Source organism: Poromitra crassiceps (genome assembly GCF_964638095.1).
Source record: "Poromitra crassiceps genome assembly, chromosome: 14".
Lineage (NCBI taxonomy): Eukaryota > Metazoa > Chordata > Actinopteri > Beryciformes > Melamphaidae > Poromitra > Poromitra crassiceps.
In genome coordinates, this window is record NC_139633.1 from 41,945,215 (window position 1) to 41,970,021 (window position 24,807).

Here is a 24,807-nt window from a genome sequence, read left to right on the forward strand (position 1 = left end):
CACACACACACACACACACACACACACACAGCTGCACCAGTGCGATAGTGAGAATAAAATCGTGACATGACAGTACGCTCACTTCCAAAAAAGAGTTAATGTGCAAAATGGGAGATGAAACAATTGTTCCCAATAATCTCTGACGTAGCGAACATTTAACTCACATGTATGATCAGCTGTTTGCACTGTCGCCATCTTTCTGGATATTCACAATTACTATTATGCAGAATTGTTGCTGTCTCTCCCATGTGTCTGGTGCCTGTCTGTCTCTCCCATGTGTCTGGTGCCTGTCTGTCTCTCCCATGTGTCTGGTGCCCGTCTGTCTCTCCCATGTCTCTGGTGCCTGTCTGTCTCTCCCATGTGTCTGGTGCCTGTCTGTCTGTCCCATGTGTCTGGTGCCTGTCTGTCTCTCTCATGTGTCTGGTGCCTGTCTGTCTCTCCCATGTGTCTGGTGCCTGTCTGTCTGTCCCATGTGTCTGGTGCCTGTCTGTCCCATGTGTCTGGTGCCTGTCTGTCTCTCCCATGTCTCTGGTGCCTGTCTGTCTCTCTCATGTGTCTGGTGCCTGTCTGTCGCTCTCATGTCTCTGGTGCCTGTCTGTCTCTCCCATGTGTCTGGTGCCCGTCTGTCTCTCCCATGTCTCTGGTGCCTGTCTGTCTCTCCCATGTGTCTGGTGCCTGTCTGTCTCTCCCATGTGTCTGGTGCCCGTCTGTCTCTCCCATGTCTCGGGTGCCTGTCTGTCTCTCCCATGTGTCTGGTGCCTGTCTGTCTGTCCCATGTGTCTGGTGCCTGTCTGTCTCTCTCATGTGTCTGGTGCCTGTCTGTCTCTCCCATGTGTCTGGTGCCTGTCTGTCTGTCCCATGTGTCTGGTGCCTGTCTGTCCCATGTGTCTGGTGCCTGTCTGTCTCTCCCATGTCTCTGGTGCCTGTCTGTCTCTCTCATGTGTCTGGTGCCTGTCTGTCGCTCTCATGTCTCTGGTGCCTGTCTGTCTCTCTCATGTGTCTGGTGCCTGTCTGTCTCTCTCATGTCTCTGGTGCCTGTCTGTCTCTCTCATGTGTCTGGTGCCTGTCTGTCTCTCTCATGTCTCTGGTGCCTGTCTGTCTCTCCCATGTGTCTGGTGCCTGTCTGTCTGTCCCATGTGGCTGGTGCCTGTCTGTCTCTCCCATGTGTCTGGTGCCTGTCTGTCTCTCCCATGTGTCTGGTGCCCGTCTGTCTCTCTCATGTGTCTGGTGCCTGTCTGTCTGTCCCATGTGTCTGGTGCCTGTCTGTCTCTCCCATGTGTCTGGTGCCTGTCTGTCTCTCCCATGTGTCTGGTGCCTGTCTGTCTCTCTCATGTGTCTGGTGCCTGTCTGTCTCTCGTCTGTCTCTCCCATGTGTCTGGTGCCTGTCTGTCTCTCGTCTGTCTCTCCCATGTGTCTGGTGCCTGTCTGTCTCTCGTCTGTCTCCCATGTGTCTGGTGCCTGTCTGTCTCTCGCCTGTCTCTCCCATGTGTCTGGTGCCTGTCTGTCTCTCCCATCTGTCTCTCCCATGTGTCTGGTGCCTGTCTGTCTCTCCCATGTGTCTGGTGCCTGTCTGTCTCTCCCATGTGTCTGGTGCCTGTCTGTCTCTCTCTTGTGTCTGGTGCCTGTCTGTCTCTCCCATGTGTCTGGTGCCTGTCTGTCTCTCCCATGTGTCTGGTGCCTGTCTGTCTCTCGTCTGTCTCTCCCATGTGTCTGGTGCCTGTCTGTCTCTCGTCTGTCTCTTCCATGTGTCTGTTGCCTGTCTGTCTCTCCCATGTGCCTGGTGCCTGTCTGTCTCTCCCATGTGTCTGGTGCATGTCTGTCACATGTCTCTGGTGCCTGTCTGTCTCTCCCATGTTTCTGGTGCCTGTCTGTCTCTCCCATGTGTCTGGTGCCTGTCTGTCTCTCGTCTGTCTCTCCCATGTGTCTGGTGCCTGTCTGTCTCTCTCATGTGTCTGGTGCCTGTCTGTCTCTCCCATGTGTCTGGTGCATGTCTCTCATGTCTCTGGTGCCTGTCTGTCTCTCTCATGTGTCTGGTGCCTGTCTGTCTCTCCCATGTGTCTGGTGCATGTCTGTCTCATGTCTCTGGTGCCTGTCTGTCTCTCCCATGTGGCTGGTGCCTGTCTGTCTCTCCCATGTGTCTGGTGCCTATCTGTCTCTCCCATGTGTCTGGTGCCTGTCTGTCTCTCGTCTGTCTCTCCCATGTTTCTGGTGCCTGTCTGTCTCTCTCATGTCTCTGGTGCCTGTCTGTCTCTCTCATGTGTCTGGTGCCTGTCTGTCTCTCCCATGTGTCTGGTGCCTGTCTGTCTCTCTCATGTGTCTAGTGCCTGTCTGTCTCTCGCATGTGTCTGGTGCCCATCTGTCTCTCTCATGTCTCTGGTGCCTGTCTGTCTCTACCATGTGTCTGGTGCCTGTCTGTCTGTCTGTCTCATGTGTCTGGTGCATGTCTGTCTCTCCCATGTGTCTGGTGCCTGTCTGTCTCTCCCATGTGTCTGGTGCCTGTCTGTCTCTCCCATGTGCCTGGTGCCTGTCTGTCTCTCCCATGTGTCTGGTGCCTGTCTGTCTCTCCCATGTGTCTGGTGCCTGTCTGTCTCTCGTCTGTCTCTCCAATGTGTCTGGTGCCTGTCTGTCTCTCTCATGTGTCTGGTGCCTGTCTGTCTCTCATCTGGCTCTCCCATGTGTCTGGTGCCTGTCTGTCTCTCGTCTGTCTCTCCCATGTGTCTGGTGCCTGTCTGTCTCTCTCATGTGTCTGGTGCCTGTCTGTCTCTCGTCTGGCTCTCCCATGTGTCTGGTGCCCGTCGTGGTGGCATGGTCCTTGCTGTGTGCATGACACCACAGTGACTTTCTTTTGCGTGTAGAGTCGCTGCTGCCCATCGCCTTGGGGGAAAACATTTTCAAATGGGTCTTTTTCACAGCACACTTTTTCAATGTTGGCGCGCGTGTGTGTGTGTGTGTGTGTGTGTGTGTGTTCCCGTCTTGAACCAGTAGCCTATGTTGTATTCACAGTAGTCTTTCTGATGCATGTTTTGCATGGTTAAATAAGCACATTTTATTTTAGGGGGGGTGTGTTGGTATCTGCAGTGGAAGTGATCCCCGGGAGATGAGGTTTTGGTACATAGTGGTACTTGGTCTGAAATGTTTGGGAACGTCTGGCCTGGGTTAAGATAGGCTGAACGTCTGGCCTGGGTTAAGATAGGCTGTAAGATAGGCTGAACGTCTGGCCTGGGTTTAGATAGGCTGTAAGATAGGCTGAACGTCTGGCCTGGGTTAAGATAGGCTGTAAGATAGGCTGAACGTCTGGCCTGGGTTAAGATAGGCTGTAAGATAGGCTGAACGTCTGGCCTGGGTTAAGATAGGCTGTAAGATAGGCTGAACGTCTGGCCTGGGTTAAGATAGGCTGTAAGATAGGCTGAACGTCTGGCCTGGGTTAAGATAGGCTGTAAGATAGGCTGAACGTCTGGCCTGGGTTAAGATAGGCTGAACGTCTGGCCTGGGTTATATATATATATATATATGTATTATGTGTATTATATGGTATAAACTGGGTTATTTGCTCCAAACCAGTTTTTTGTGTCTTTTGAAAAGTCAGCATGGATGAGTCTACTGTTTCAAGCTATCCCAGAATGCAGTGCGATGGCTTCTCATCAAAGATGGATGGAGGGGAATTGGTTGCTTAGTGTGTGTGTGGCCTCTGATCCTCCCTGTCTCTGTCTGTTGGCTCGTTATGCCTCCGCCGGCGATAGCCAGGCTGGAGGCATTATGGATTAGGGTTGTGCGTACGTACGTCCGTACGTCTGTCCGTACGATGTTCGTTAACGCGATATCTGAGGAACGCCTTGACAGAATTTCGTCACATTTTGCCTCAAACATCGACTTAGACTCAAGGATGAACCGATTCGATTTTGGTGGTCGAAGGTCAAAGTTCAAGGTCACTGTGACCTCATGAACGCCATTCCCAAGTTCGTTAACGCGATATCTCAAGAACGCCTTGACGGAATTTCTTCCAATTTGGCTCAAATGTCGACTTGGACTCAAGCATGAACTGATTAGATTTTGGTGGTCAAAGGTCAAAGGGTAAGGTGACTGTGACCTCACGCAAAGTGCAAAAATAAAAATAAAAAGTGAGAGTAGAACCCAACAAAACAAACTTGGAGGACAGGACATGGTCAGCTTGGTCAGTGAGACACATTTCTCCCAGAGAGCGTTTAAGTCACTCTGCTGTTTCTTGTGCTTTCCTCATGGGTCAAATCCACGTCAATTGTTTTTATTATGTACTTTTCTGTCACAAACGAATTCAAAACAATCATTAGTGTTGTATGTTTACCACAAATATACTGCAACCTTTGGTTATTAGCTCAATTAGATTAGATTAGATTAGATTCTTTAATGACAACACAGCTAGGCTGGTGGAATTTGTTTTCAGTACAGTTCATACGTAAGCCATGGTCCAACATTGAACATCGTAATACATAAAACACAATAACAATACACAATACAGTCATAGCAGCAGAGATATGGGGGTTGTTATAGAGAGTTCAGTGTCCTTATGACAGAGGGGAAGAAACTGTTTTTAAAACGGGTTGTCTTGGTGGGCAGAGACCTGCAGCGCCTCCCGGAGGGCAACAGCTGGAAGATGTGGTGTGCTGGGTGAGTGGGGTCAGAAATATTTTTTTTAGCTCTATTTATTGTCCTTTGGCGGTGGAGTGATTCAAGTGACGGAAGGGGGGTGTGGATTATTTTAAAACATTGGTTACTCTCGTGCTTGATTTCTAAAATATAAAAGCAGATACATAACAAAGACTTTTGGTACAGAGTAATTTCTTTATATTATTTCCCACCAAAATCAACTGAATGTGTGTCATAGTCACATAACTTCAGACTTTGAAGTAGGACGTAACTTCTGAGAAAACCCTGAAGGCATCATTAGCTTTTCTCCAACAAACAGCGTTCACATCAGGGCATTGAAGAGGGAGTGGCACCAACGGAAGTCCAAATTATGCTTGATCGTCACGTCAAGGATAGTTCCAGGAAGTATACGTGGTGGGCCGTTTGAATGCATAAAGCTGATAATATACAATTTGATTCTTTAAACGTCTTACCATTTCAAAGTACATCACAAACAGTCTGTTTTGCTGCAACTCTACAGCGCTGCTTAATCCAGAACCTTACTTCCGGGAACTATTTCGAGGTAAGAAAAAAGGAAAAACAATCGGCCATTGGAGTTGGCCATTGGAAACTTTTACTATTTCAATTTACCTTTTTCACCAGCAACCATTTTGTGTCTTTAACACTTTGAGTGCCACGGCCCTTGGGCAAAAGGTGCTGTACTGTGCCACATAGGCCGCAATGCATTTTAAAACAGTCATATAATTTCTTTAATAATTACTATGTAAACACTGAACACGCACAAATAACGATGAGACTCTCTTCTATCACCTGCAAAAAAAAGTTTATTGATCCCATTTTCCGTTCTTTAGTTATGAGCCGGAGAAGATAGCTTGATTTGACCGAAAAATACATTTTTTTCTAGAAACCTGAGATATTCAGCCTTTTGTGAAAGGAAGCATTTCAAGCACATCATTGACTCATTGCTAATATTTTCTGATGTAATGACACCTCAAAAATAATTTCCTTCAATAAAAGAGTGAAAACAAAGGAATTTTGTTTGGCCAAATAATATGTTTTAGCTGCAACCAGCAGCGCTGGCCCCTGCGTGCGCAGACCCTACACCTTCATGCTGGTCTTGATTTACTGCTGGTGGGCATCAGATAGCCTATTCTAGCTTGTTTGCTCTCTGTGCATCAGCCTGCTGCAGCTGCCTGGGTCTGTTGTATGCTGTAGTGTCCTGCGTGCCCCACCTCCCCCCCTCCTCCCCCCCCCCCCCCCCCCCCCCCCCCCCGTTGTGGGAGGAGTGTCTCTCTGCTCTGCTCGGCTCTGCTGTGAGTGCGTTTGCTCTGCGTGTGCTCAGCACTGAGAAGTCTGCTACATCCAGCTTTTTTACAGCCGCGTGTACCAGCTCCCATGCTTCCACTTGAGAATAATAACAAATCCACGGCTGATCATGCGAATGGGCTGTTGCAGCGGACACGGAGGTGCTCAATTGTGACAGCAGATTGGCTGCTGCAGGGGCACAGCTATCGTTATGCTTCAATGAAGCAGCTGCATACGGACGGATGCGATGCGATTTCCTTTTCCCCAACGACTTCTTCTGTGTGTTTTACTCCACTTTCTCTCATCTGGAGTGCGCTGTCGCCACCTAAGGGTTCTGTAAAATAGGTTAGACACATTCAATAGCTCTCATATTGTAAGAGGCGATGTAAGAGGCATAGATCGACACCCCCCCGTCAAAAAAACAATTTCGAGTTATTGACGCCATTTGGCGTCGCTGGCAGCCTACGGTAAATTTCTAATGACGCCATATGGCGTCGCTGGCACTCAATGTGTTAAAAGGGAGGAAGTAAGGCCTTGGCCACACTGATCCGTCAGAAAATGGACAGAACGGATAGACGGATAGATTTATGTCCGTTGCATGTACAAGTAATCTACTTGTACAGCAGGTGGCGGTAAGCACCTTGAAGGTGTCAGTGACCTGCCTATAAACCGAGAGAAGAAGAAAGCTGGCGTCAGCTAGCTGTTAGCTCTGTGCGCTACGTTACTTATGTGGCAATAAAATGCCACCGAATGACCAGATTAGATGGTGAAATCAGACGGTGACACTGACTATCACGTTGTACAACAGCGGGATGGTGTACACAGCATTAATTATAGCCTCCTTCACCGCCTCGGCCGCCATCTTCTTTGAAAAGTTGAAACAAATCTCGGAACGCCTCCTCTCGAAACCTCGAATCTGATTGGCTAAACGGACAGTGACTATCCGACCATCCGATACGTCCATCCAGAAAAAGTTAATCCCTCTTCAACTTTCTGTCCATCAAAACATATGCAAATTTTCTGGATACGTACGCTTCTGGGTACTCCACAGACAGTCGGACAGCTGTCATTGAAAATGAATGGAAGTGAACAGAGAAATGAACGCACATGGACAGACACCACGGATCAGTGTGGCCAAGGCCTAACACAGGTGCACTGCAAACAAAAGTTTCCAACTTCCAATGCATTTAGGTGTTCCAATGCTGGGGCCCTCGTTAATGTTTTGGTTGCACTTGTGTTACTTCCTGCCTTTTAGACACAAAATGGCTGAGGTGAAAAGGCGAATGACTGCCTCACATTTTCTTCCTGGCCAATCAGGAGACTCTTGACACAGCTGCCAATCAGCTGCCAATCAGTTTGTGTGGGCGGGGCTTAGTCGGGTGTTTGGCAGGTGTGTCAGAGCAGAGCAGAGAGGAGATGAGAGGAGAGAAACAGCCATGTACTGCAGCTCAGGGCTGATCTCAGGCTGTCTGCTGAGCTGGGCAAGAACCACACCTCATAGCCAGGTGACGTCACACTGTCTGCTACCTCACTGCTAACTCACTGTCTGCTAACTCACTGTCTGCTAACTCACTGTCTGCTAACTCACTGTCTGCCACCTCACTGCTACCTCACTGCTACCTCACTGTCTGCTACCTCACTGTCTGCTAACTCACTGTCTGCTACCTCACTGTCTGCTACCTCACTGTCTGCTAACTCACTGTCTGCTACCTCACTGTCTGCTAACTCACTGCTACCTCACTGTCTGCTACCTCACTGCTAACTCACTGCTACCTCACTGTCTGCTACCTCACTGTCTGCTAACTCACTGTCTGCTACCTCACTGTCTGCTAACTCACTGCTACCTCACTGTCTGCTACCTCACTGCTAACTCACTGTCTGCTACCTCACTGTCTGCTACCTCACTGTCTGCTAACTCACTGTCTGCTACCTCACTGCTACCTCACTGTCTGCTACCTCAGCTCAACACAGCTCTTTGATTCACTGTGGAAAACTCTCTGTGAAGAGGTGTGGTGGCCCGCAGAAATCCTTCACATGGTGAAAGTCTGACATTTTCAGTTTTTGATATTTCCATGAATTATAAACTCTCCCCTATGACTTTTTGAATGACTGTGATTGCTCTCTCAGATCAAAAGTTATGAGTATTTGAATGTTTTGTGTCTAAAAGTAAAACGTGAGCAATAATGCTTTAAACATTCCACAACATATTATTTTCTACAATGGCATTCCACAAAAACATTGAAAATAAATAATTTCCCTTATGTTTTATGAAAATAATTATTCACCATGATGTACTGCAGAGATGAAAGAAACCAACTAAAGGTGCGTTCACACAGAGATATTTATTTTTCTCTCTGTCGCTTGATTCAACCCTTTGGAATCGCTCTGTCGCTCTGTTTAAATCGCTCATCAACAGGCACACAAAATGACGGACATGTGGGGGATATAACGTTATGCAATGTCATGCTGTTTGTCCACTACGAGCCACCGTCATTGTTTACAAGCTAAAGCCTATCAGCATGCTCCTAATGCGAGCTCCATACCGGTAGTACAGACTTTACTTCATGTCAGCTGTCAGCCTGTCAATGCGGTTTGTTGCCACACAATAAACCAGCGGTTTGTTCCAAGCCAGTGGGATCCTTGACTCGCTCTCACACGGCAGCCAATCAGCGTTGAGCGGCGAGCGACTGATGCCAGCGTATTTTCGCTCGAGTTGGGATATTTCATCTCGGGCGACAAGCGTATTTTCTCCCTATCGCTCTGTCTCTGCCGCTCGGACGCCCAGCGATTTTTCTCCTGGGCGAATATACGCTCAATCGCTCGTTTGCATTGACTTTGTATGTAAACTCGACGCCAGTGAAAAACTTTAATAGGTCGGTGTGAACGCACCTTAACTCAAAATACCTGCACAACTTGTTTTTGACCTTCCTGGGCTCATTAACGACAATGTGTAACAATGTGCAGCAGCGACATGGGAAGGTTCTCCCACACATTCTGCTAGCCCCATGTGTGACGCTAGCTCTCCGTATGCGTCACACCGACTTTCATAAGTCAAAAGGGGGGAACGGATGTTCAAAACGCTCTCCTCCCCGTCTCCGACGTCCAATTGCAGATCCGAAGATATAATAGTCCTCCTACGGAAGCCAGTAATTTAGCCGGGGCGGTTAGAATGATACTGCTGCGTGAAACAACCGTTTTAAAAGCAGTCTTTCCACAGCCTGTGCTGAATTTACAGCAGGGTGTGTTTGATCTCACTATCATGGTGCACCGCTTGCAAGCAAACACATGCAGTCACACAGGGACGTGCAGAGAACATTAGAGGGGCAGGGGCTCAAATTCATAAAAGGGCACTACAGAAATTTGAGGCAATTTGAAGGCCAATTTAGGGGTATAACTCATTTTAAATATTCCGATTTTAACCAGATTTAGAGGAATATCTCATTTTAGGATGAGGCTTTTACAAACATACATACCTGATTCACGTTGACTGACTGATATATCTGTCAGACTGTGTGCGCCTGTGCTGCTGCTGTCCGTCTGCATGGTTGCTCTGGCTGAGTGGAGTGCGCACTGCTGGAGTGGGTGGGGACGGGTCACGTGCGTTTTTGGGTTGGTGCCTTCAGGGGCGGTTTAGAAAAACACTGCTCCATGCAGAGGCCTATTACAAATGGTGCATTCAAGGCCAAGAGAGCTCGGAAAATGCATTTTTTCTTTGAATGCTGCCTTCAGTGATGGCATGGAAAGGGCAATTTCCATACAAAGCATCATTATAAATGCATTCATGGTCAGGAAAGGGCACTTTTTATTTTATTTTTTCATGTGTCTGAGCTGTTTGTTTTGTTCATGTGTTGTTGGAATGAAAATGAAAAATGTATTATAATAAATAAAAAAAAAGGGCACTTTTTACAGACTGAAAAAAAGGCAGGGGCTCAAGCCCCCTTTCATGTCTATGTGTGCACGTGCCTGCAGTCACACGGAAACGGTGATCAAATCATCAAATCCAGCGCACCTGGGAAGGAAAACATGTCATGAAATACTCAGACTCCCAAGGTTCCTATCGGCACTAGGAAGCTTCTCTCCTAAATACGGCACAGGCTGTGGAAAGACTGCTTTTAAACGGTATACCACAAAGCAGGGTAGTTGGGGGGGGGGGGGGGGGGTCCTTGGTAGAGGGGGCTTTCGAGACTTGTTGATGAGGCCTTTGGGGAGAAGCTGTTCTTGTGGTGAGAGGTCTTGGTCTTGACCGGGCTCAGTGATGTTGAAGTTTAAAAAGTCGTCACTTTTCTGGGGAGCCCCTTGAAACCCGGGGACCCCTGATGGTCCCCGGACCCCACGTTGAGACGCACAGTTGTAAATGAGCTCTGTGTGTTTTGGTCTCTGGCTCGCCTGGAGGAAAGTCGGCTAATCAGATTAAAGGTTGCCACATCGCTCTCAACAACAGCCGCTTATTAGCCTCGTGTGAAAACCCTTCGTTTAGACGTGTGTGTGTGTGTGTGTGACAACTTAAAGTCTGGAGTGTATTCTCGGAGCGATGTGTGACTGCAGGAGATGTGTTAGTGCAACTTCACTTATTCAGGGTTAATGGCATGTGGAGACGAGCAGGAGACTGTTGAGGGCTGGGACAAAATATCGATACTGGAATATATCGTGATCCTCCCTGTTGCGATACGCTACCGATACACTGGCGGCAAGTATTGATAATTTTATTGATATAAAACCAGTTAGTGAGCACTGAGATGTGTCCAGGTTTACATATAGTTGGTTATGTTTTTTTAAGCACTTTTTTGTTGTTGTGTTGCACAGGTTGAACAGATTTGAGTGAGGCATAGTTATAGAGTACCGCAGGGATGACGTGGTTTTGTAGGCTTATCCAGAAATCGCCGCCATTTTGGTTCGTCAGTGGAAAAGTCTATGGGGTTTTAGAATGGGAATTTCACTTAAATGCATAAAATAAGGTCTGTGGTTAACACAAGTTTATGGGAACGCAAATTTGGGTTCAGCATTATAATCTTTTATGCCTTTTGAAGCGTTTTCTAAACATCGCATTTAAAAAAACGCATTTACATTCCAAAAGTAATATCTATATATATTATATATTATATATACTGTGTGTGTATATATATATATATATATATATATATATATATATATATATATATATATATATATATTACAGATCCTATCCAAAAAATTTGAATATCATGGAAATACCATGGATGACCGTGGGCTTCAGTGGATTGTCAAGCAAAGACGATTCAAAAATTTGGCGGAGATTCAGAGGGAGTGGACTGAGGCATAACTGTCATAACTGAGAAGTAACTGCTGATTTTCTTCACACTATTCTAATTTCTTGAAATACTGTATTGGGGGTTTTCTGGAGCTGTAGGCCAAAATTATGAAAAATGAAACAAATAAAGGCTAGAAATATTTCAATTTGTGTGTAATGAATCTATAATCTATGAAAGTTTCATTTTTTGAAAGGAATTATGGAAAAAACTAACTTTTCCATGATATCCAAGTTTTTTGGAAAGGATCTGTATCTTGAACATCGAACATCTTCAACATCTTGAACATCGAACAAAAAGTTTGGAAATTTGTGTTTGGTAGATTATTTCTCTGTTGTAACAATGCTTCTTGGCAATAAATTGTATACCGTTGGAAAGCCTGTTTATTTCCCTTTTAAATGCTGCCCCATTTGTAAGGAACATGCATTTGTGGAATGAGCAGCAGAGCTGACTATGTGGGTTGCGCTCATGAAAAATTTGACAAATCTTCTCTGCCAATGCCAAACAGCTTATTCTGCTGTTGCTATTGGCTCTTGTTTGTTGTTTGGTGGATTGGATGATTTGAAGTCTATCAGTAACAAGGAAGAAACAAGACATATTGGCAATTTTACAATTTATTCATTAACAAACCGTCAGGAGCCTCAGTAGCGTGTGAAAGAACCACACAGCCACTAAAGATGCATTATACGCACGCACGCTAGAGATGCGCGGGCTGCAGTTATAACCGCGCTGACCGCGGATATCCTGATCATAAAAATAAACATTCTGATGAATAGCGGATGGGTTGCGGGCGGGTGAAATGATGTATCATTAATGAGGAACATTAATATGAATTATGTTATCTAGTCTATGGAGATTTATGGCGGGCGGACGGTTCATCCATACACGCGGATTAGGGTGGCATAAAAGCACACACACACACAGATCTTCTGTTTAATGGTTCCCCTCCCCCCTCCAGGCGGTACGGCCCCCCTCCCCCTCTCTCCTGTGGGCCACGGTGGGCCAGCGCCTGCTCAGCCGGCTGGATGAGGGTTCAGGATGCACCAGCCCCGAGCGCGTCGTCGCCCTCTGGAGTGAGGAGGGCATCCGCAACGGCCGGGACATCCTGCAGGTCAGAACCTACCAGGCCACAACAGGCAGGGCCGCCGCACCCTATACGCAGAGTATGCAGACTGCGTAGGGCATCATGTGACTGAGGGCACCAAATTTTTTTTTTTTTTTTTTTTTTTTTTTTGGTGCCCTCAGTCAGGCCACTCACTGAACAGCAGGCCAGGCGCCGCCTACTGGTTTACTAGTGGTTTTATTACTTTATTCAGGGTTAAAATGGGTGCATCTCATTGTAAAATTGGACTCGGCCCAAATTGGGCTGCAAACGGCCCAAATTGGGCTTCAAACGGCCCAAATCTGGCTTCAACCGGCCCAAATCTGGCTTTAACTGGCCCAAATCTGGCTTCAAATGACCCAAATCTGGCTTCAAACGGCCCAAATCTGGCTTCAAACGGCCCAAATCTGGCTTCAAACGGCCCAAATCTGGCTTCAAATCTGGCTTCAAACGGCCCAAATCTGGCTTCAAACAGCCCAAATCTGGCTTCAAACGGCCCAAATTGGGCTTCAAACAGCCCAAATTTTTCGCCGCCGCCCTTCGGACGCCGGCACGCACGTCGGCCCATATCGGCCTGGCCTGCTTAGTATCTAATGCCCGGCCTGAATTATGATCCCAGTCCGCCCCTGCTTGCATGTACAGTTTAACAATTGCTTGTTTGCTGACATGTACAGTAATTCTAACAATTGTTTGTTTGCCACATGTAATGTAATGTGAGATACACTAGTATCGTTCATAATTAATGATTTTGCAGTCTTTCGTTTGACAGTTATTCAAAGTTTTGCGGGGGCGTAAAACAATTACGCTTAGGGCACCCAAATGGCCAGCAGCGGCCCTGACAACAGGCTTTAGTGTTGACTGTCTGATGTGTCTGGGGCTTTAGTGTTGACTGTCTGGGGTTTTAGTGTTGACTGTCTGGTGTGTCTGGGGCTTTAGTGTTGACTCTCTGGTGTGTCTGGGGCTTTAGTGTTGACTGTCTGGTGTGTCTGGGGCTTTAGTGTTGACTGTCTGGTGTGTCTGGGGCTTTAGTGTTGACTGTCTGGTGTGTCTGGGGCTTTAGTGTTGACTGTCTGCTTGGTGTGTCTGGGGCTTTAGTGTTGACTGTCTGTCTTGATGTGTCTCAGAAGATAACTGAAATCTTCTACCCCTCTAAACTTCTACTCTTCTAACCCTAACCTAGGTTAGTTCAAGATCTCCTGGGCCCGGTTTCACGAACATAGACTTTGACTATAGCTTAGATATAACAAGTTAGTCAGACTTCAGATAGACATCTAAATTGCTCTGTTGCACAAAGCAGTTTAGTTCTTCACCGTCTTAAGCAGGACTTTGGTACAATGAATTCAGGGTAAATGAATCCTCTTTTCAAAGACAACACTACAGGCCAGTGTAAAATATCTTTGTGAAACCGGCCCCTGCTCTCTGCGTGGCTGTGAGCCTCTCTCTCTCCTCCGTCATGACGTCTGCAACCAAACCTCCTCAGTGTTGTGGTTTCCCTGCTGGCAGGCGGTGCCTCCTCATTCCAGAGGCTTCTGCCGGGGAAACCCCAAGACCAGACACGGCCTCACATTACGTCCCACATCACATTCCTGTTCCTGAGCTGCAACAACGACCAGACACGGCCTCACGTACGTTATGTCCCATGTCACATTCCTGTTCCTGAGCTGCAACAAAGACCAGACATGGCCTCACGTACGTTACGTCCCACGTCACATTCCTGTTCCTGAGCTCCAACAAAAACCAGACATGGCCTCACGTACGTTACGTCCCACGTCACATTCCTGTTCCTGAGCTCCAACAAAAACCAGACATGGCCTCACGTACATTACGTCCCACATCACATTCCTGTTCCTGAGCTGCAACAAAAACCAGACATGGCCTCACGTACGTTACGTCCCACATCACATTCCTGTTCCTGAGCTGCAACAAAAACCAGACATGTCCTCACGTACGTTACGTCCCACGTCACATTCCTGTTCCCGAGCTGCAACAAAAACCAGACATGGCCTCACGTACATTACGTCCCATGTCACATTCCTGTTCCTGAGCTGCAACAAAAACCAGACACGGCCTCATGTACATTACGTCCCACGTCACATTCCTGTTCCTGAGCTGCAACAAAAACCAGACACGGCCTCATGTACATTACGTCCCATGTCACATTCCTGTTCCCGAGCTGCAACAAAGACCAGACACGGCCTCATGTTAGGTCCTACCTGGAATCAAAGGTCTACAGTACCTATTCCGCTTATAAAACTAGAAATCTCGCGCACTACACGCGCTCAATTCATAGGCTCGCCCGCTGCGGGGACTCGCCAGCTTGGATACTCGCATACGCAGCTCGGCACACGCTTCCTCTGATACATGTGTGGTTGCCAGCTGTTTCTTTTCACTTAACAGCGAGGAGTTTCACCGACAGCGCGTGGAAGGATCACACTATTCCCCCCAGTTCCCCCCCCCCCCCCCCCCCCAAACAGGCGCCCCGACCAAGCAGAGGAGGCGCTAGTGCAGCGACCAGCACACATACCCCACCGGCTTCCCACCCGCAGACACGGCCAATTGTCTCTGTAGGAACATCTGGCCAAGCTGGACGTACCGCTGCAGGGAATTGAACCTGGGTGTCCGTGGTGTATACAGTAGGCGAGTGCTTTTAGCTCCAGAACTTAGTCATCTCCTCACACTCTCACATACTTTCAACTGTCATTGATGGCGCTGCAGCTGTGAGGCGACGGTGTCGTGGACTCTGACGTGAACGTGCTCTCCATCCTCTCTCCAGTCTCTCCAGCCTGTAGCTGTGATTATCTGACTCGCCCTCAAATGTTGATGACTGTGGTTTGAGGGACTCGGGTTCATCTGGAGGGGGGAAGGGCGTTTACTCAGGCATGTCGGTTACATAAAGGGGATTTTCATGAACACGGCTCTATATATTGTATGCTGGCTAGAAAAAACTAAATCACTTTTAGTTTGAAAGCAGCAGAGTGGATGGTTAGCCGGCATTTGAGCTCAGAATTGGCGATTAAAATACCAATTAACATAACTGTGGAGAAATGTGTTTTGGACAATTAAAGTACAGACAGTAGACACACATCAGTCTCCATACTGTGTGCATGTTATGTGACGTTAGGCTTTTAAATACAATTTCAGTGGTATATTTTGGGTATTTATTTGCCAATATGCACTACAAATTCATTATTTCATAGCTCAATTATTAATTATTTCATAGCTCATGAGCATGCCTTGAAAAATCAGATCAAGGTGGCAAAACTCTATCTGCCTGTCTGTCTTTTGGTTTTTAAATAGGTCTTAAATTTAATTCCCTGCCAAATTAAACATGTTTTCTGTTTTAGATCTGGCTTTCCTGAAACCTACAGGATCACAGAAAGTCTCCATGAATAAAGTGTTGTTTGTCCCTTGCCTGCAGACGCTGGAGTTTGTGAATAAAGTTTTTAGGGATGTTCGTAGCAACTAATTTCCCTGATTACTAAATGAACAATTAAATTTAGACTTGTCGACTAGTCTAAATCGTATGTGGCACTTTGCACCGTTTATTATGAACATTCCCACTTTCACCGCCGCTGGCTTGATTACATCCAGACATTAGCGGAGAGGGGGGCTACCGCCTGCTGGGTGTCTGCTTGGTTAACTGACTAGTTTTTCTAGTGCCGACTAATGAGGTAGACATTTAAACATTTAACCGACCAGTCACTAAAACTTTTTTGTTTGGGTCCCTGTAGACCAGGGGTGAGCAAACTATGGTCAGCAGGCCAACTGTGGCCCATTACCCATTTTTTAAGTGGCCCGCCAGGAATTTTGACATGGAAATATAATATATACATTGACCCTATACTGAATTTTGGTGAGATTATCTCAGTCTTAACCTCTTGGCACAGAAACCAATAGTTGACCATTTCTGCGTGTTCTGACTGTTTTAACTTGAACATGACAAGATTGACATATTGCATCATAAGGTGAAATTCACTGAGATTCACTGAGAGTTGTTGTTGTTGGCTGCAGACTCTTGACTTCCCCCTGGAGGAGCGTCTGAGCCTGGCTGATCTCACTCTGGCTCTGGACAACGAGCTGCTGGTCAGCGGGAATGCCATCCACCAGGCCACCCTCATCTCCTACAAGAACGAGATCCAACACCTGCAGTACGTTCCACTGCATCCAACCACTGTGCATCCACTACATCTGCAGATCAAAGTAAAAAGGTGTGTGTGTGTGTGTGTGTGCAGGGTACTGGCGGAGCAGGCGTGCAGCGAGCGGGACAAGGTGAAATCCGACCTGGATCAGGCGGACCGGAGGAACCTGCAGCTGGTCAGAGAGGTGGACGACCGACACGCCAGCATGGAGACGCTCAACCAGAGCCTCATCAGGTACAGCCTTAGCCAATCAGAGCCACATCAGGTACAGCCTTAGCCAATCAGAGCCGCATCAGGTACAGCCTTAGCCAACCAGAACCTCATAAGGTACAGCCTTAGACAACCGGAGCAGCATCAGCTACAGCTTTTGGCTGTGGCCATAAAGCCCGTCAGCTTTGATATCTGTTGGCTAGTTGTTGATATTTTTAACTATTGTGGCTCTAAAATAGCATTTTTATCGATGCGAGAAGACTGTCATGGCGGCGACTTCCGCTCTGAGAACAGACCGGCCAACCATCCAGAAAAAGTTCAGCCCCCTTGAACTTTCTGTCCATCAAAACGTATGCAAATTTGCTAGACGTACGCGTCATCAGTGCACCACGGACAGCTGTCTTTGAAAATGAATGGAAGTGAATAGAGACATTAACGCAGATGGACAGACACCACTGATCAGTGTGGCCACGGCCTTAGCCAACCAGAGCCTCATCAGGTACAGCCTTAGCCAACCAGAGCCACATCAGGTACAGCCTTAGCCAACCAGATCTGCATCAGGTACAGCCTTAGCCAACCAGAGCCTCATCAGGTACAGCCTTAGCCAACCAGATCTGCATCAGGTACAGCCTTAGCCAACCAGAGCCACATCAGGTACAGCCTTAGCCAACCAGATCTGCATCAGGTACAGCCTTATCCAACCAGAGCCTCATCAGGTACAGCCTTAGCCAATCAGAGCTGCATCAGGTACAGCCTTAGCCAACCAGAGCCACATCAGGTACAGCCTTAGCCAACCAGAGCCACATCAGGTACAGCCTTAGCCAACCAGAGCCTCATCAGGTACAGCCTTAGCGAATCAGAGCTGCATCAGGTACAGCCTTAGCCAACCAGACACACATCAGACATCAGGTACGATTCTGTCTGTTGAGGTCACTCTGAGGTCGGACAAAAATAATAATCTGTTTTCTTTTGAGTTTTGGTCAGAGTGAAATGTTCTATGGTCTCTCTTGATTCTAAATATAGTTGAATTGTTTGGTTTGACCAAGCAAAACTATTTTTATAAGCATTTTACCAAAATATCTACGGTAAAGAGAATTGTGGATGAAATCCCTTCGTGCATATGTCTAACTGAAGAGGGTGTGACTTTGGCACTCTGTAGCTGAGGTCTGGGCATGTGTGAGCGAGTTGTCTTTATCTGTAATGTACGTTATGGCCTGGTGAGGGAGCTGGTGAGCGAGCTGTCTGTATCTGTATCTGTCGTGTATGCTATGCAATGTTGTTTTGTTTGTTTGTCTTTTCTGTTTTACTTCATTTTGAACTCAAGCTCTCACTATTGCCATATCGCTGCCACCGCAGCGCCACTGGATGAACTCATTTTACTCCAAAAATTGCCTTTTTTATAAAACCAACCATCCACCAGGTGGCATGGTATGCATGAGAATGGCGCTAGCAATCGTTTCTGTGATTGCGTCACATCCGCCCAACTCTCATGCTTCTCACTCTTCGCTCATCCAGCCCACTGTGTTGGTCGCTCGGTGAATTGCTCCTATATTGCTAACTGAAGTTGCTCTCTTAGCCGAAGCTAACTCCGTCTTGATAGTCCACCAAACTACAGGCGTTCGGCGGACGAGACCCAGACAGGCATCGGGGCTCCGAACCTGTCCTCTTTGCCTTGGGCGGCGGTTCTGGCTTCATCGAAAGTCATCGAAAGCTAACAGTGTTTTCGCCTCCTATTGTTAGCTCATTCTGTCTGCTAAGTATGGCTTATGCTGCCGTGCAAATAGCCTCTACTAGCTTATTATAGACCTCCTCGGCTGAGGAGTTTTCTCTGAGACTGACAGCTTCGCTAGCCGCTAGCTTCAGCTTACGGTTATGCTCACTTCCCCGTGTGTTACTCAGGATAGAGGCTCGCTTCACAGGTGTGTTAGCTTGCGCTTGTCTCTCAGTTCATTACACTAGCATCAGCTAGTTTGCTACTAGTCATGCTTGCTTTCCTTCGGGTTAGACAGGCTGTTAGCTTGCCTTCCCACTCCCAATTTAGCCTAAATTTGGAGTGTTATTTAGCTAGCTTCCTTCCTGACAAACTAGCATGACATGGTTGGTACAAATCCATTCCTTAGGTCTTCAAGTTTCATATGTTACCAGAAACTGCACCTTGGCTTTAAAACTGAGCCTGCTGCAGCCTCTGAAACTAAATGTTCAAAATTAAGTAAAAAAAAATATATATATATATATATAACATAAAAACAGTCTCTACAGGAACAAGTCCATATGAAGTTGACCGCACACTCCAGAAGAACAGGGTGACCAATGCTGTATCAAAAGATCATATTTATTTTAAGCAGAACAACGCGCTTCGCAGGCTTGCTGCTTCATCAGGTTCATAGGAACAGCAAGACTGCGAAACGCGTTGTTCTGCTTAAAATAAATATGATCTTTTGATACAGCATTGGTCACCCTGTTCTTCTGGAGTGTGCGGTCAACTTCATATGGACTTGTTCCTGTAGAGACTGTTTTTATGTTATTTTGATCCTGCTTGCTGTGACCAGCACCTCCCTGCTTGGATTGTGCACGAGTAGCCTACTTTTCCCTTGATATATATATATATATATTTTTTTTGCACTTCTCTGGCGGACCACCAGGCGGAGCCAATGCTCTAAGCTAAGAGTGTTCGCCTTATTATGTGTTATCACATACTGCTTGTAGGCTACCACCGTTTAGCTAATACTAGCTTCCCTCCCCGGACTGGGGGAGCGCTCTGAGATATTTAGCTTAGCGAATACGCTGGCTAGGTCAGCTCACTCCACACGAGTGTTAGCCGCTTTTCTCAGTACTTACGCTAGCTTAGCTAGCTTTGCTTGTCTGCTAAGTGTTGCTTTGCCGCCGTGCAAATAGCATCTACTAGATTGTGACCTTCTCCTCGGCTGAGGAGTTTTCTTTTGAGATTGACCAGTTTCGCGAGCCGCTAGCTTACAGCTTGCGGTCACGCTCGCTTCCCCGTGTTACTCAGGGTAGAGGCTCGATCACTGGCTTGTGCACAGGCTGTGCACAGGCTTAGCTCACGCTTGTCTCTCAGTGCTTACGCTAGCTTAGCTAGTGGCTTCTTCACGCTTGTCTCTCAGTGTTTACGCTAGCTTAGCTAGTGGCTTCTTCACGCTTGTTCTCTCAGGTTAACAGGTTGTGTGTGTTTGCTGCCTTCCCTTCGGGCTAGGCTGTTGCCGCTTACGTTACCGTTGCACGCGCACGTTTGCTAGCCTCCGGGTTGCTTACTGTCTAGCCTGTGCTTCACGCTAGTTTGCTAGCTTGCTTAAACGGTACTCCCGCTAACAGGGTGCGGCCTGCGGGAGCTTGCTACTTTAGTGATCAGCTTCCTGCTTTTCTCTTGTGCTACTAAGCATGGATAAGGGAAAGTCAGTGAGGGGATGCGCCTTGTGTAAGGCTACGTTTGCCGAGTATGACCGGCACGATAGGTGTGCTGCACAGGCGCTTTTGAACCCTCGGTCTTGCAGCTGCTGTGCTAGGTACGACCCTCTAGTTGAGATCGCCCAGGAGGAGGTTCCCGTTAGGGAGGAGGCTTGGGACGGTGCTAGCACCGTCACTGCTACTGCGGAGGTTGGAGGCTCGCGCGGAACCGAACGAGTCCTACCAAAAGCAGTTTTGTGGGGTGATGTCCAGGGCTGCAGCTAAGCTGGGCATTTCCTGGGCTGAGCCAACCCAGCCCCCTGCATCAGTGCTACAGGGGCGCTCTTTCAGGCATGACGGGCATCTCGCCCGCCGCGTCACATGCCTGTCTGCAAGGGCGTGACTCGTGCTGTGCAGACGCTGTGGGAAAGGCCACAGGAGGCCAAGCTGCTTGCGCTAACATGGCTCCTTGGTCTACGATGGACATACCGCCCCTTGCTGGCGCTACACGTCCATCAGGGGCGTCAGCTCGCCAAGCTCTGGGCTCAGTGCCAGCCTTCGGCTTGTAGCTCTAAGGACAAGCTCACTGTCCTCGGTGCCCAGGGCCCGGGTTCGGTTGGGAGCTCTCCTTGGGTCCCATTCCCTTTGTTGGGGCGTCCCCTGCAAGCGCAAGGCGCCGGGCAGGGGGCCCAGCGCACCTTCGTCCATGGCCACGGCCTGGCCTCGGTTTGCAGCGCTCAGGACAAGCCCGCCGGTCAGCTCGCCACGGTCTGGGCTCAGTGCCAGCCTTCGGCTTGTAGCTCTAAGGACAAGGATGGATGGCACTCAGCTTGTGGTGCTCAAAACACAAAAAAACCCAACTCAACAGCAATGTCATGTAAGACCTATTTTCATTCGACCGCACTACAACTAGCGCCATAATAAGCTAGCAGCTAGCGGGTGTAGTTCCAAAATGATCTGGATGGATAACTAGCACTAACAGGTGAGAAGGAAAATATGTATTTTTGATTTGGGTCTACTCTAAACTGTCCCTTTAACTCATTGAGTGCCAATGACGACTATAGTCGTCAATTCAAATACTAACGTAGAGTGCCAATGACGACTAAAGTCGTCAATTGCATTTTTTGACGGTGGGACGTGGATCAAAGCCTGATCCATCTCCTGTGAAAGTATGGGGGATGTTGAATGTGTAAAAGCTATTTTAAGGACCCATTAGGTGGCGACAGTGCTCTCCAGATTAGAGAAAGGCGAGGAAAAAAGAGAGAAGAAGTCATGGGGAAACGGAAATCGCATCGGTATGCATCGATATGCATGAAGCATAACGTTAGCTGTGCCTGCAGCAGCCAATCTGCTGCCACAATTGAGCCCCTCCGTGTCCGCTGCGATAGCCCATCCGCATGATTAGTTGTGGAGTTGTTATTATTCTCAACTGGAAGCGATGGGAGCCGTTGACAAATACACGCGGAATGCTGTAAAAAAGCTGGATGTAGCGCACTTTTCAGTGCAGAGAAAACTCAGCAGAGAGCCACCAGAGCCACCAGAGACACACCCACGGAGGAGGGGTTTGCAGTTGAGGGGGGCGGGTGGGGCACGCAGGGCAGCATACAACACCAACCCAGACAGACCCAGACAGCAGGACAGGATTGGCAAACACAAGCTAGAATATCTGATGCCCACCAGCAGTAAATCAAGACCAGCAAGAAGCTGCAACCAGCAGCGCACGCAGGGGCCAGCGCTGCTGGTTGCAGCTAAAAAATATTATTTTGCCAAACAAAATTCCTTTGTTTTCACTGTTTTATTGAAGGAAATTATTTTTGAGGTGTCACATCAGAAAATATTAGCTTCAGAGTCAGTCATGTGCTTGAAATGCTTCATTTCACAAAAGGCTAATTATCTCAGCTTCTAGTTTGAAATGTCTCTTTTTGGTGAAATCAACCTATCTTCTCCGGCTCATAACTAAAGAACGGAAAATGATATCAATAAACTTTTTTTTGCTGATGATAGAAGAGAGTCTCATCGTTCTTCGGGCGTGTTCGGTGTTTACATAGTAATATCACACAATATTCTGTGGGCCTCGAGAAATCACTGAAAACGCTCTGAAACTCTGGCACTGGGAGCATCCGTTTTCCAAAAGTGGCTGGCACTCAATGAGTTAATGTTGAGAAACACAAAGTGGCTCCTACAGCGGTCTACAGCTACAGTACTGTAGTCACTGTAATCTACAGCTGTAAAAATAGAAACAACGCAAATTCATAATCTGGACGCTCTCTAATTGGCAGGGGTCTGTAGTTTGTAGGGCGGGCCGGCCCCATGCTTACAAGCTGCTCTGTGATTTGCTGGGGTCCGGATGCTTACGAGCTGCTCTGTGATTGGCTGGGGTCCGGATGCTTACGAGCTGCTCTGTGATTGGCTGGGGTCTGGATGCTTATGAGCTGCTCTGTGATTGGCTGTGGTCCGGATGCTTACGAGCTGCTCTGTGATTGGCAGGGGTCTGGAGCAGGAGTGGGTTTGGAAGGCGGGTCCTGTGCTAACAAGCTGCTCTTGTGATTGGCAGGGGTCTGGATGCTAACAAGCTGCTCTGTGATAGGGATGCACCGATCCACTTTTTTCACTTCCGATCCGATTCCGATACCTGGATATCTGCCGATACCGATATTATGCCGATACCAATATTTTTCTTGAATATACAGTATAGACAAAGATTTGGCCAATTAAAGATTTTTTTTTAAATATACCTTGCAAAAAAGCAGACAAAATTAAGAAAATATACAAGGCAAAGAAGGATACTATTATACATGGGCAAATTACGGCCACCTGTGTGGCCCGTGCTGCAATTGCAAAAAAAAGAAGATCCGATCCGTGAATTAGTGCTAATATCAGCACCCGATACCGATATTGGATTGGATCGGCCCCATCCCTACTCTGTGATTGGCTCATAGGGGTCTGGATGCTAATAAGCTGCTCTGTGATTGGCTGATAGGGGTCTGGAGGCGGATTTCCGGGAGCGCGTGTGTGTGCTGCGGAGCGAGGCGGAGGCAGAGGGGGAGGTGCTGCTGCAGCAGGCAGAGCGGGAGAGGAGCCAGCTGCAGGATGAGCTCAGGCTGCTGAGGAGCCAAGAGGCAAGGCAGCAAGATGAGCTCTGCAACGCTCTGCAGGTCAGCACGGTCAACACACACACACACACACATGCACGCGCACGCACGCACGCACGCACGCACGCACACACGCACGCACACACACGCACACACACACACACGCACACACACACACACATGCACACGCACGCACACACACACACACACGTGCACACGCACGCACGCGCGCACACACACACACACACACACACACGCGCGCGCGCGCACACGCACACACACACACACACACACACACACACACACACACACACACACCACACCACAGGAGACCAGGCTCCAGGACGAGCTCTGCAACGCCGTGCAGGTCAGCACACACATGTTAAAGCTGCTGCAACAGCAACCACAAGGTTACTTTAATCCCCATTAAATCAGATGATGGCACCACCTAGTGTTGACATGAGCTCAACACAAGTCTGATTTAAAAACCACTCACAGGTGTTGAAGTAAGCAGTGCAGGTCCCAGGTTTGCAGCAGGTCCCATAGTCCTCGAAACGAGACGCTCTCTCTCTCTACGCCTGTGCCTCAGCTGTATGGAATTATTTACCTATCATAATGCAAGAGGTTGTTCAAGAGATTTGAGAGCATGATTTATCAATTTCACGTTCAGATTTTGGACCCTTGGACTCAAAAATGTTCAGATTTACTCTGCTTGTCCTCAAACTATACGCTCGCGCTCAAATCTTTACGCTCACGCTCAAAACTTTTCTTTATGAACAGATTTCATGCACTCACACTCAAATATCCCCTGCTCACGCTTAGATTTTCTCTGCTTGTGCTCAAACTCTGTGTTTCCATTCAAATGTCTCCCCTCTCCATTCAGAGAGTGTGCTCTCTTGGAATTTCTCCTCTTGGATCTTGTGTCTGCGCTCGGATTGACACAACCCTATCAGAAACCCACAACCAATAGAATGTCAGCATAGTGTCACATGATCCCTGACCCAGCGTTCATGTGACACTATCCTGGCATTCTATTGGCTGTGGATTTCTGACAGGAAGAAGAGAAGAGATCCAAGAGCAGAAGTTTGAAGGGGGAGGGGAGGACATTTGCATGCAGGCACTGAGTTTGAGCGCGAACAGAGGAAATGTAAGTGTGAGCAGAGGATTTTTGAGTGCGAGTGCAGGAAATCTGTCCAAGCAGAAAACTTTTGAGTGTGAGAGTACAGTTTGAGGACAAGCAGAGCAAATTTAAGCACACGCGGGGGCTTTTTGAGTCAAAGGGTCCAAAATATGAACGTGAAATTGATAAATCATGCTCTCAAATCGCTTGAAGGACCTCTTGCATTTAGATAGGTAAATAATTCCATACCGCTGTCTGTGCAGACCGGAGGAGGGCTGGGGCCTAGGCTAAATCTCTGTGCAAACTCTCGCCCACAAACACACATAGTAATTTATAGAAGCGGCTGCATTACTTAAAAATGTTAAAAAGTCACTTACACAAAGTTAGCCAGAGATAAAAGAAGACTGAAACAGTCATTTCAACTTTAATTTGTTTTGTTTTTTAATCTCTCAATGGGCATAAATATGTCTAAAGAAACAGGTTAGGCTGAGGTGGGGCTTGCCACATGCCACATACAAGTGTAACGGTA

The 24,807-nt window shown here is 47.7% G+C and overlaps 1 protein-coding gene across 1 annotated transcript in view; it reads left to right on the forward strand.

Moving 5' to 3' along the window:
- Positions 1 to 24,807, forward strand: part of ninl (ninein-like) — a gene marked incomplete at both ends in the record, with an annotated part of 124,172 nt that overhangs the window by 35,276 nt on the left and 64,089 nt on the right. The window contains 5 exons of the mRNA XM_083650792.1: positions 4,594 to 4,644; positions 12,172 to 12,324; positions 16,327 to 16,463; positions 16,548 to 16,688; positions 23,047 to 23,221. Coding sequence (XP_083506918.1) covers positions 4,594 to 4,644; positions 12,172 to 12,324; positions 16,327 to 16,463; positions 16,548 to 16,688; positions 23,047 to 23,221 — 657 coding nt within the window. The remainder of the gene's footprint in view (positions 1 to 4,593; positions 4,645 to 12,171; positions 12,325 to 16,326; positions 16,464 to 16,547; positions 16,689 to 23,046; positions 23,222 to 24,807) is intronic.